At 45.4% G+C, this 13,272-nt stretch overlaps 2 protein-coding genes across 2 annotated transcripts; both read left to right on the plus strand.

The window, feature by feature from the left end:
• Positions 1 to 15: 15 nt before the first annotated feature.
• Positions 16 to 8,019, plus strand: nampt1 (nicotinamide phosphoribosyltransferase 1). Its single transcript, XM_088281619.1, has 11 exons — positions 16 to 349; positions 2,381 to 2,537; positions 3,585 to 3,688; positions 3,762 to 3,890; positions 4,310 to 4,468; positions 4,556 to 4,692; positions 5,339 to 5,564; positions 5,640 to 5,759; positions 5,824 to 5,964; positions 6,089 to 6,223; positions 6,322 to 8,019. The coding sequence occupies exons 1-11, from the start codon at positions 296 to 298 to the stop codon at positions 6,421 to 6,423; spliced, it is 1,464 nt and encodes a 487-aa protein (XP_088137745.1). The 5' UTR covers positions 16 to 295; the 3' UTR covers positions 6,424 to 8,019.
• On the plus strand, positions 7,175 to 13,245 carry sypl1 (synaptophysin-like 1). Its single transcript, XM_088281630.1, has 6 exons — positions 7,175 to 7,320; positions 8,819 to 8,931; positions 10,563 to 10,681; positions 10,883 to 11,087; positions 11,187 to 11,378; positions 11,759 to 13,245. Exons 1-6 carry the CDS (start codon positions 7,203 to 7,205, stop codon positions 11,888 to 11,890), a joined length of 879 nt encoding a protein of 292 aa, XP_088137756.1. The 5' UTR covers positions 7,175 to 7,202; the 3' UTR covers positions 11,891 to 13,245.
• Positions 13,246 to 13,272: the final 27 nt, after the last annotated feature.

Raw genomic sequence — 13,272 nt, forward strand, 5'->3', positions numbered from 1 at the left:
AGCCTCAATCCTCAATATACGATCTTCGGCGACTGCAACGCTTCCTGGTTGGCTCGCGTCGTGAGGTTGCCGGGCAGAACCGAGTGGAGCCGAGCCAGTTCGGAATTTTGGAACGCGACCACCCATTTCCCTCCCCCCTCGCCCCCTTGTTCTCAACCCCCTCCGTCATCGGCTCGGTCCTCCGCCTCCTCCCCCCTTTCGCCCCAGCTACGTTATCAGCCAGAAGTCCCCGGCAGCGGCACGGCGCAACCCACTGACAGCTGCGACTGACTCACAAGCGAAGAGGGGGGCAAAGATGGAGCACAGGGACGCCGACTTCAACATCTTGCTCGCCACCGATTCTTACAAGGTACCGTCCCCGGGTTGGGGTCGCTCTCGGACGGGATGGGGAGGGTGGGATGGCGTGCGGGGCTGATGAATGGATGGATGCATGGATAGAAACGCATTTAGTCAAGGTGCTTCCACCATCAGTCCCAAGGCCACCGCACTGAGGTGGTCGACAACAGGCCGAGGCGAGCGGAGGATGCGGAGAAGGGGGGGTGGGTGCGACTGAACAAAGCATCTCGCTGTCGGCTTTAAATTCCTCCCCGGTTGGACCGGTCGGTGCTCGGTTAGCCCTGCTAACCTTAGGCGCTCATTGTCAAATGAGCTAACGTGCTAAGTTCGGTGCAAAGCAATGGGGAAGATGGCTATTAACAAGCTAGCATTGGTTAGCATCGAGCTAGCAAGTGCTCCGTAGGTCACCCGCTGCGCTCCTCCGTGGGAGAAGTCGCAGTCAGGAAGTGTTTTTATTACAATGTTATTAGAGCAAATAGACCGAGGCGACTTGAGGGACGAATGAAAAGTTAAAGTGGAAACGACCTTCGCCTCGTAGCGACTTTGTATGGCTGTGGAGCACCATTAGTAGGGGCATTTTATTAGATTTTTTGGGGGGGGGGCGGTTAAATAAATAAATAAATTATATTTCATAAATATACCATATTTATGAGGAAATTTAGAAAATAAAATAGTTTGTCACAATGATTATCGCTTGGACGCCTGTCAGGTTAGTTGCCATGTCACGTGATTGCTGTTTAATTTGTGTGATGCAACTATTTATATAATTATTTGGCTTATTTTTATATAGCTGTACATGAACTCAAAGCACTGCATGTGAATAAAACTCGAACCTTACAAGCCGTATCTCAGATTCATAACTTAATGCGTGACAGAGAAGCTTCAGAACTTGTTACAAAAACTAAGTTTCAAACCCAAACTACTTGTTTTCCCTTACAATGTGGTCCGGACAATCACCTGGGCTCTACTAAAACATCATGCAGCGTTTGCTTTGCTTAGTGCGGTAGAAGAGGCGAGAGGTTGTTCCCAATGATCTGAGCATCGGACAGTTCCTGCCTGGAAAGAACAACACCGTTTTGGCATCATAGAATACAATACAATACAATTCAACTTTATTCACGTAGCGCATTTCACAACTTTTACGATATAAACTTTCAATCCATGCCAACCAATTGTTTGGAAACATCCATAATAACAAGTATTGGCATTGCAGGCCTTTGGGGGAGGGACTTCTGACATTTAGTTGATTGTCAGGGGCACCCCCCCCCCAACCACCACCTTCCTTGCTGCAACTCAGTTTGAACACTCTCTCCAGTACAATTCGGACAGAAGTAACCTTAACTTCATTATTTTTATTTAGTTTGGCCCGATCACATTCCCAATCCGAGCGCTTCATTTTAAGTCGGTACGAATCGCCCAAGATAAAGCTGCATCGTCGTCGAGAGTGTGAGTGCGTGGGCAGCTCCACGTCCTCCAGTGAATGTCTTGACTCTATTTTGAGTCCTTGAAAGGACACTGACAGGGGTCAAATAAACCGAGTCGCTCGTTGACATTTATCTTTACCTCTTGTTCCCCCCCCCCCCACCACCACCCTTCTCGGCGACCGATCTCAGCTGTACTTGAGCCTGTTGTGCCGCACAGGAAACAGAAAGCAACATCATAAATAACTGAATGTCTGACCTCTTACATTATAGCAAAAAAAAAAAATCACATTCCATTAGTAAGTGCGTGTTTGAGTGGAGTTTTTCCACAAACTGAAAATACATAGAGGGCCGTCCATGCCGGATTGTGCAACACTCTGTCGGCCGCCAGTTATGCAATTTGACGATAATGCACATCTTAATAGATTAGTCAGACGTTGAACTTGGTGTAGCGGTTGAAGGGTCACGTACTTTATTTATCTCATTCACTGCCAGCCCAGGTAAAATGAACGTACTTTTTGGCTTCTCGTCAACGGCAGTTTAATAATCTTTATTGGCAGTCTCTGCGGTGACGCGCCTCCGTCGTGCCCTTTGTGCCAAGTTTTTGTGTTCTGTCTGTGCAGGTAACGCATTACAAACAATACCCCCCCAACACGAGCAAAGTCTACTCCTACTTTGAGTGCCGCGAGAAGAGGACGGATCCCAGCAAAAGCAGAAAAGTCAAATACGACAAAACGGTCTTCTATGGCCTTCAGTACATCCTCCACAAATACCTCAAAGGTAAATCTTGTCTCCTTTTGTATTCTTTGGAATGTGAAAATGTTATCGCGACCATCAAAAAGCAAATGTTTCTATTTCGTGCGACATAATCATTAGAGCTTAGTTTATACACGTGATGCAGCATATCAGCATTTCTAGTTTTCACTCGTTAAGAAAAAAAAATGAAAAAAGTCCTCAGCCTCCTAAGGGGATTTCATGGTGCGGCGTTGGGGAGGGCAAGGGACACAAAAGCACAGCTGCTCTTTCAGCCAATCAGAGCGGACGGCCGCCACCGCAATGACCGCCCCCCCATTTTTCCAAGCAGGCTTAATGATTAACCTTTCCATTTTCATCCTTGATCCCGCAACTATTCAGACCTAAGCGTACTCTTGTTGTTTTTGGACGAAGACGAACCAGAACTCGATCGGATGCGTCATGAGCCTCATAGCATTGTTGCTTAAAATGTCATTTATGAACAATTTTTACACCAGGATGGGAACTAGAATGGCGGGCGTAAAAAAAAAAAAAAAAAAAAAAATTAAATTAGGAGCATTTTAATTGAAGTGATTTTTTTTTTCCTGCCATCAGAACAGGATAATTTTGTCAGATTTTAGTTTTTGTACTGTAGAAAATCCTGACTGAATTTTGGAGTCTACCAGCAACATGCAAATGCTGCAACACTCCCAAAATTAATTTTTTCATACAAATAATAAAAACCGTATGTACTGTTACTCCCCTAATTGGTGCATTCCTTCCATTTGGAATTGTGCAAAAAAAGGCAAAACAGTGTACCAGAAGCGATCCACTATAACGCTCCTCAGTGAAATCGGTTTACTCAGTAAATTTACCAACGGGGTCTTTATGCGATTTGGGGAGCTTGAAGCGAGAAATACAGAATATCAAGAAGTGAGTGCGACTTGAGACAAAGAAGCCCTGTCGCCGCGCTCGGGATGCTTCTAATTGGATTACAACCATGGACAGTAAAACAGCATTCCTACGCCTTGGGTTTATTCTCTCTTTTTTTTTTTTTTTCATTTCACACGAACTGCTTCTCCTTCTCGCGTCCAGGAAAGGTCGTCACTCCGGAGAAGATCCAGGAGGCCAAGGAGGTGTACCGGGAACACTTCCAGGATGACGTTTTTAACGAGAAAGGTTGGACGTACATTTTGGAGGTGAGAAACGCAATCCTTTTTTGGGAGCTTTCAGGACCTTGGAGAGCGCGTGACACGCTTGGCCTTTTTCCAGAAGCACAACGGCCACCTGCCCATCGAAATTAAGGCGGTCCCGGAGGGGAGCGTCATCCCCCGCGGCAACGTCCTGTTCACCGTGGAGAGCACGGATCCCGAGTGCTACTGGCTCACCAACTGGGTCGAGGTGAGGACATTTATTTTTTTAATTATTCTGGTTCGCAGCAAATTTATTTCTTCAAATGAATTTTATTGTGCGTTCTACTAGCGTTGCTCAATTATGAAAACATTAAATCCGTTAAGTGTGCGCATGTTGGACTTTTTTTTTCTTCTTGCGTAATCCCACTGACTGACAATCGGAGGTCAACTATTCAAAACAACCCCGCGTGCAGGGATAATAACGTAACCTTGGGTGACGACACACACATAAGCGAGGCGACCTTCACCCCATGCCCATGTTGCGCGTGCGTGTGCGTGTGCGTGTGTTATGTCAGTCCAGCTCATTTTCACACTTGTTAGCCTCGAATGCATTTGGGAACGTCAAGAAACGTGTTTCCCACTTCTCGGCGTGTCGGTTTCAAGTTTTAGCTCTCCTCTTTTTGGCAGACCATCCTAGTGCAGATCTGGTACCCCATCACCGTGGCGACCAACTCCAGGGAGCAGAAGAAGATACTGGCCAAGTATCTCCTGGACACGTCCGGAAACTTGGTTGGGCTCGAGTACAAATTACACGACTTTGGCTACCGGGGCGTCTCCTCGCAAGAGGTACTGAGGGAATTTCATCGGACAGAGAAGTCATGTTTTTTTTTTTTTTAATATTTTTTTGGATAAATAATCTGTTGTTTTCCACAGACGGCGGGTATTGGCGCCTCTGCTCACTTGGTCAACTTTAAGGGCACGGACACTGTCGCTGGCATCGGTGTGATTAAGAAGTACTACGGCACCAAGGATCCAGTGCCGGGGTTCTCTGTACCTGCTGCTGAACACAGGTACACACACACACACACACATTGCGCAACAGAATACTTTAAAAAGTGTTTGTACGTTTGTACACTGTGAAGCGCATGCCAAAGCAACAGGTGGCGCTCTCCTCCATAATGGCCTCTTTGGCCCGTTAGAATTCAATGATGATTAAATGTTATCCTGACCACCACTCTTCACAAGAGCAAAGCTTCTCTCTGTTCAACGGAATTTCCCAAATCCACCCAGAGACATCTGCAGTCTGTCGGGGGGCTCGTTTGGCTGCCAGTGCCGTGATTGGCTGGTGGTAGGAAGATGATGATTGGCTGTCGCAGCGTGTACACATGCTTTTTTATTTTATGGCACTGGGACATTTATGTCTCACGCGTGCTTGCGCTCACACACACACACACACACGGCGAGTCCTCCTCGCCGTCAGGGGCACTTACTGCCGCTTCGATTCATCCTTCATTCCCGCACCAGTGCATCGTAGGATGGTCGCATTGTTGTCATGGCAACTGGTCTAGAATGACACACTCGTCTGTTTACCTTAGCAAGGCCTCCATTGCGCCGTAATGAATCGTTTCTGCTCGAAATGTTGTGGGGAATGCAATGTTTGTAAAGCGGGTGTCCTGTACTAACCATCATCTTTGTGTCGTTCCATTTCGGTCGCAGCACTATCACAGCGTGGGGGAAGGACCACGAGAAGGACGCCTTTGAGCACATCATCAAGCAGTTCCCCGGCGTGCCCGTCTCCATCGTCAGCGACAGCTACGACATCTACAACGCCTGCGAGAAGATCTGGGGCGAGGACCTCCGCGGCCTCATCGAGTCGCGCAGCGCCGACGCGCCGCTCGTCGTGCGGCCGGATTCGGGGAACCCCCTCGATACTGTCTTGAAGGTAAGCTCGTCGGCTTAGTTCATTTGAATGAGTTTTAGTATTTTTTTTTTTTCTTCATGGATGAACTTGTGTCAGGTTTTGGAGATCCTGGGTAAGAAGTTCCCCCCAGAGGAGAACGACAAAGGGTTCAAGGTGCTGCCTCCGTATATCCGAGTCATCCAAGGAGATGGCGTGGACATTAACACACTACAGGAGGTACACGCGCTCGTAACTTGGACGTGTGCGTTTCCGTTTCCTCACTTGATTTCGTTGCTCACAGATCGTGGAAGGGATGAAAGAGCACCGGTGGTCCATTGAAAACGTTTCCTTTGGCTCCGGGGGGGCACTGCTGCAGAAACTGACCCGAGATCTGCTCAACTGCTCCTTCAAGTGCAGCTACGTGGTCACAAACGGACTCGGGGTGAGACGCACAAATATTTGCTTTTGAGCTCTTGTCACTGGAAAAGGTCAATCCTAAATTTTTTTTATATGCACGTACTTTCTTTTGCTTGGGTATGAAATGCGTTTTGCTCACCTCCTACCAGGTGAACGTGTTTAAGGACCCCGTGGCGGACCCCAACAAGAGGTCAAAGAAAGGACGCCTGTCTCTGCACCGGACTCAAAGTGGCGAGTTTGTCACCCTAGAAGAGGGCAAAGGCGACCTCGAGGAGTACGGAGTGGTAAGTTGACGATAATGACGAGATGAGTCGTTTTTAACACGGCCATCCGGTGTGCGATTTTCATTCCTGACGTGTTTCTTCTCCCTCTTCCCGACTAGGACCTGCTACACACTGTCTTCCAGAACGGCAAGATTGTGCAGACGTACACGTTTGACCAAGTTAGAGACAATGCCAAGCTCAAGGAGAGTGAGCTTGACTAGCTGCTGCTCCCCAGTTCGCCATTCATTAAGCCCCGCCCCAAGCCCCTCCTCCTCGGTCTCTTATGTCACCCCCCCGAAAATAATCCGAGGCCTTGTGCACTGATGATACATCCTACAATGAATTCCTCTAAAACTGTGACTTCCTTAAAAAATAATAATAATAAAAATGAAGCAAGCCAATGGAAGGATGGATGCCCCGCCCTCCTAGCAAAGCGGATGATGTGATTGGCCACCGCCATCTGTCCCCCACACGACGACCGCCGCGCCCTCTGTAATCTTCCTGCCTTTGTCTTTGCTGTGAAGGATGATCGAAAGACACTTCCAGCCCAAATGTTTCGATGAAGGCCCTTTCGAAATTGCCGACATCTCGCCCAAAGAGCATTCCCATCATCAACAGGCCATCTTATCTCACGTTTTGTACATGTCTGTTCGTTTCTGAAGGTAATATTGTCTCACGGTCCTTATTGTTGGCACTGAGGTCTTCACGGCGGCGGAGGAAGGAGGCGGTGCTCTCCCAACGACCAAGCGTTGATGTCGAGTCGATACATCGCACCAAAAAAAAAAAAAAACTTCACTGGAATGAAGAGGATCGAAGTACATGAATGATTTCCTTTCCGTGTGTGTGTGTGTGTGTGTTAAGTGTCGCTTGAGACTGCGTGAGTTGTCTGACATCTCCGTGTTATGCAAATTCTAATTCTGGGATGTTTTTTGTTTTCACTAGCAAGGTATTTATTGTGGAGTCGAAGCTGCGTGTCTGACAGGGGGGAGTCCGCTCAAAAATGATCCTTGGCAATGACGGCAGTGTCGGTTTCCGTCGGTATCGCTGCCTTAATGTGGCGCGTCGCCTCGGATCGGTCGAGTTGAGGAAACGGACGCTACGAGCTGGTGACCTCACAGGTATCCAACTAACCAGCGAGAACATCTCTTTCACTAAATTGTCTTTTCGTTCCCGTGACATGGCTGCAAACCTGCGATGTCACCCACTCGCATCTCCCTCACACCATCACACTCGATTAACGGCGAGCTGATGCAACCAATTGAAGGAGATCACACTTTTTTTTTTTTTTTTTTTGTGTCTGTTTGTTTGATTTTTACAACTGCTGTTCAAAATCATCTCCCGGTTTATTCTTCCTTTGTATAACTAGGACGCGCATTTTGGAGTGCTTCATGTTGATTTATCGACTCTGTTTTTACCTCAGATGAATATTATTTTGTATATTGCAGTAAATATCCTTATTGACGGACGGTGTGGCCATAAACTGCCTTTCTCAACTGTACATACGACAACTCGTTTGACTGAAAGCAGACAGTGGGAGGGAGGGTCCGAGAGACCACCACACTAAATATTTTTGTTAGAAACACCTTTTTTGTACCAACACAAATATCTGCTTGACTGTTCGGACGCACTCGTGTGTGAGCGTGTGTGTTGTTGTTAGGGAAGGACAAGTGTTTGTGAGTTATTTTCTTTCCGTGTGTTGTTGACTTCCATTGTGGGTGTATATGTAGGTAGTCCCGGAATCTCACTGACACTTTTAAACAAACCACATCGCTGTCTTTGTCGACGACAACAATTAAACAAGCCACCTGTCAGTTTGATGACCATCGATTATTTTATGAATGGGGGGCGTGGCTTAAAATTCTGTTCAATGTCCACTATAAGTGGAAACACGTTGAATTGAACTTAAGAGGACTTGTTTTCCTGTAAAAAAAAAAAAAAAGAAATCTAGGGTCAAACTAAATATTTACTCATAGTCAAATTGTAGCTAATATTTCATGCTCGTACATTTAATTACTATATTGAAGTTCGTCTGTAAATTTTAGGTTTATGCTAAAAGGTCTAGACTTGCAAATATCTTAACTCTTTTAACCCTTTTGCACGGTGTCTTATTTAGTAAGCGCTGGAGCACAATACAATACATTTCCCATAATGCATTGCGTTGGTAAGCGTCTTTTCTCACATCCGCAGTTTCACCACAGGAATGTTTTAACTTCTTAAGATAAATTAGCAAAACGTCCATTTCAAACAAAATAGAGATATACATTTTCAAGTGAATGAAATTATTAGTAATTTTTTTTTAAATATTAAAAGAGTGCGGGTGTTAGGACGTCAGATGCTCGCGTGACGCGAACGTCGAACGTGTGTTTAGTAACTATTAATTATTGTTATTATTATTTAATTAATAACTAGTGGAATATTTGCCCTTCTTTTCGGTACCGAATCGACAGAATACATCGTCGAACTTTTCCCTTTTCCTCCACTTTTTTCAGTGCTCATTCTTTGCAGCGTTAGTCAGCAGAACCACGTCACGCTGTCAAATCACTCCCACTTTTTTTTTTTTTTTTTTTTTTTGCTTTGCCTCCGTGTGTGGGACCAACATCACCGATTCTTGCAAAGTTCGGCGCTCGGCTTCGTCAAAAAGTTTTGGACCCAAAATCGTGATGACCGGATTTCGGCTCAACTTGTCCCCGCTCAAGGAGCCGCTGGGCTTTGTCAAACTAGTGGAGTGGGTAAGTTAGTTCTTTGTTAAAAACTTAATGTGTGTGTGTGTGTGTGGTCAAGAAAGTGGGTCAGAACCAGAGGACAAGGAGGCGCGGTTCTTTCTTTCCTTCCTCATGTAAACTACTCATTATGTAGCAATATAAAGTCTTTGGACAAGTTTTCTTGACCTTTTTTTGTTGGTGCGTTAGAATTAAAAGCATCCTTAAAAAAAAAAATGATGACGTAATCAAGGCACAAAAAGCGCTCGATCAAGCTTTGTTAAGCTATAATGAAATAATGTGCATCATGATTAAATACATGTTGGCCAGCGGGTGGCAGTGTAATACTGTCATTAACTATGAGCAACTCAAGCTGCAGTAACAGTAGTTTTTTTTGCAGAGGATAAAGAATATATGCATGTGTGTTTTGTCTGCACTCTCTATGTTCAATCATATTGCTCAAGACTATAACACCGCAACTATCCGATTCCTTTGCTTAGTTTGCCAATTGTGTGTTACTGTGTAAAACTGTTGGGACGTGGAGAAAGGGAAATGGTGGCCATTTCACAAGCTTCCTGCCCTTCAAATGACACGGTTACAGATTAAAGCCACGTTCTGTAATAATTGACCTTGTGGAATATCAGTCAGGGGGAAATGTACCGCATATTTGCGCATATGGAGTGAACTAGGCGCGTTCCGGAGTCATGTGCAGTGACTCGCCTCCATCAGCTTATTGAATTTTATATTCCTCCCAATGGATCCGCACATTACGTACTGGGTCACATGTTGATTGTGAAAGTCATAATTATGTCATTAGCTGAGTCGAGAAACGACACCCAGGAAGTTGATGTCATCATTCCGTAACGGGAAGTGGACCGAAACACTTATACTTCCTGAGATTTAAATGGTTCAAATGTAAACAGGAAGTTTGGAATGCATTGGAAGCGAGGAGGAGGATGACCGCCATGTTGTCGTCTCATATGTGTTCTAATCGGTTGGGGGGGGGAATAAGCGTTTTAGCAGGATGTGGACGGGGGCCGGAGACATATGGAGAAACATCTGGTTCAAGGCCTCGAGGTGTGTGTGTGTGTGTGTGTGTGTGTTTAAAGTGCACATGTGGTTCTTGAGGGCTGAAGCTAAAATGCTAAAGCAGCACTTTCAAACAGAACACACCCTTAACCCTTCCAGGCTGCTCGGCACCAAATTCGACCCAATACGGTCAACCATGACGTCCGTTGGACTTCTTAGAACACGATTCCAAAGAATGACATTTGTGTGTGCGCATTCGCATCACAAGGTCTCCTCGCTAAATCGCATCCTGCCCCCACGCGCTGGGAATTTTGCAGTGGAATGCTCTCCAAGGAGACACTTTAGTCCCCAGCATGCGTTCGAGACCATCGCAGATAACAAAAGAATGATGAAATGCTGTGGAATTAATTGGATTGTTGAAATGTGCAAAATGACTTTGAAGCACTAAAATGGAAGTTGCATCGTGTTTGCTAAGGAACTTTGTCGAAGTAAGAGGAGGAGCTTCATTTAATTAGCGATGTTCGGAAAAACGATCAAACTTGTTTTGGGGGCGGAGCTACTGCCAAATGAAGGCGACTGCAAATTGTTTCCGATTCCGCTTTGATGCGTTGCTGTCTTGTTGTCCCAAACAGCTCACAGCTATATTCGCTTTCGGAAGCTGCGGGGGCTTTGCGGCCAAGAACATCGTGTCCATTTTCTGTGGCGATGGCAGGAACGAAACGCTCAACGTCAACTTCCACTACCCCTTCAGGTGAGAACGTCAACTCGTTATTTATTTATTCATTTTTTGTCTTTTTAAAGGCCTCCGTTCATATGGATTTTTGTCCCTCAAATCGGCAAAACGGTAGCCGATTATTCACATTTTGAAAACACGGCCGTAACGAATTAATTGGTCAGGCTGCCCCTCTTTATTTTTTTTTTTTCAACCGGTCGATGTGTTTTGCGTTGTCAGGTTAAGCCAGGTGGCGCTCATCGAGGGCAACTCCACGATATGCAACCACTCCGTCGGCACCACGCACCTCATGGGAGACTCGTCGTCGGCGGCCGAATTCTTTGTGGGCGTCGCCATCTTCTGCTTCCTGTACAGCATGGCCGCCCTTTTGGTTTATCTGGGCTACATGCACGTTTACAAGAACTCGGACTTAGGACCTATTTTGGTGAGCGGTTTGAATAAAGTTCAGCTGTTCAAGTGCGCTTTCGTTATTCATATTTCTTCGGGAATGAAGCAAGGAATTCACGCGTCCAACCTCTTGTAGGATTTTGTGATCACGGCGGTCATCGTGTTCCTGTGGCTGGTGTGCTCGTCGGCTTGGGCCAAAGGTTTGCAGAACATCAAGGACGCCACGGACACGGAAGGCATCGGCGCCACCATAGTGCTGTGCAAGGGGAGCAACGTCACCTGCGAGGTCACCGAGTTCGCCAACCTGCGGACGCTCAACATCTCTGTGGTGAGATTTTGCAGCCGTCACTGAAATTTGCGTTCAATCCCAAACGCTGGGCGACTTGCCTGGTCATGTGACATTTGCGCAGCCTGTTGTTGCTAGGCAGAATTTGTGAGGCTCAATTAGGTTTTGCTCCATCAAACTTTGAGATACAAAATGTATTTCGGGGACAAAAGTTAATGGAATGTTTTGCAAGAGCGCCATCTATTGATTTTATGCAAAAGTGGCACCACCCTTTTTTTTTTTTTTTTTCATCCCAGGCGTCCTGACTCAGAGTCATGAGACGCTGAGCAACACTTCATTTTTTAACCCCCTCGGAATCAACACAAACAATCCTCGTTTCTCATTTCCAAAAATGTCTTTCAAAAATCCCCCCCCCCCCGCAGGTTTTTGGCTACCTCAACATGTTCGTGTGGGCCGGCAACGCCTGGTTCGTGTACAAGGAGACTCGCTGGCACTCGCAGAAAATCTCGACCCAAACGGGACCGAGGAGGCAGCAGGTTCCGGCAGCTATCTAATACACACACACACACACACACACACACACATCCCCACACACACGCGAACGCCACAAACAAACGGCTTAATTGGCAAATTGGCGTTTTGTACAAAAAAAAAAAAAAAGATTTCCTGATGCGTTTAGAATATCAAATTCCTACTTTTTTAAACAAAGATTACGTTTCATGCTCATTTTTTTTTTTTAGCTTGACCAAAGAAGTTCAGGGTCCTCACTAGGGTACTCGTATGAACTCTTCGCTTGTCCTAAAACCTCAATTCCTTACTATTTACGTACATGCTGCATTTTGATGTGCATTCGTATTTTTTTTTTCAGAGAAGATGACTCATTCTGAGCTCAGGCTGCTTTCTCTCCCCCCTCTCTCTTTCTTCAGCAAAAACATTAATGAGGCTCTCAATGCATTTATATGATTAAACGTTTCCCAGCTTTCTTCACTTCACAAAAGGTGCTCGCTGCACGCATCTGAAAAAAGATGGACGCCTAATTATATCAGGAGAGCTTATTAATTTTGCCCGTGCCTTTATTTGATTCATTAAAGTCCCGATCAAGTCAAAAGAAATGTCTTCTAAATTTGACGCATCACAGATAAGTGTCGTTAACAACCCGGACGAATGTTGAATGATGTGCGCACACTCATGGCGGACAATGAGGCGCTCTAGAGCGCATGAATTTTCGGAGGTTGTAGGGCTAGGTAATATATTCAGAAATACATCTCTGAATTCGCTTTTCAGGTTTCTTTAAATCCGTTTTAGACTTGTCTAGTTTTTTTTTTTTTTTTTTTTTTTAAACCATCAGAGTTGTGCAATGTACTATCTTTTATTTTTTTTTCCCAGCAGCAAGCAATATTCTTTTCTCAAATGTGGAATCAAGGTTTTTTAAACACACCCTAATCCATCTATTGGAGTTCTGGCAATGATAACCAAATAACATGTCAGGATTCCATCGGCCAAATCGGTGTCATTCTGAGGGGAAGCGATGTGAAATGTGCCGCGAGGAAGACATCTTTCGTCCCATATGTCAAATATCTCTGGTGTTATTTCCGCGCCATTACTTATGGATGAGGCGGCAGCGACGGGATGTTGAATAGAGTTGACGGAGATATTCGACACTCAATGGGGGTAATTTCAGCTTTAACCTCATGAAATATTTTCATACTTTCCATTGGCCGTTTTTTTTTTCTCTTTCTGTATTTTTTGATTTATTTGCATTGAGATGTATTTTCAAGTTCTTTCCAATGCATTGATATCTGTTGCTAAGAATGTAAGTACATATGGATGTAGAATAAAAGACTAAATTTTGGGGGGGCTGCGGGGGTATACTGGTGATGCCCCCGCACATGCTGACTCCCAAATGGCACCAATGCATTTAATTTGTTGAAATAAT

This window comes from Idiotropiscis lumnitzeri, chromosome 2 (assembly GCF_059441095.1).
Source record: "Idiotropiscis lumnitzeri isolate Australia: NSW breed Sydney's pygmy pipehorse chromosome 2, RoL_Ilum_1.0, whole genome shotgun sequence".
Lineage (NCBI taxonomy): Eukaryota > Metazoa > Chordata > Actinopteri > Syngnathiformes > Syngnathidae > Idiotropiscis > Idiotropiscis lumnitzeri.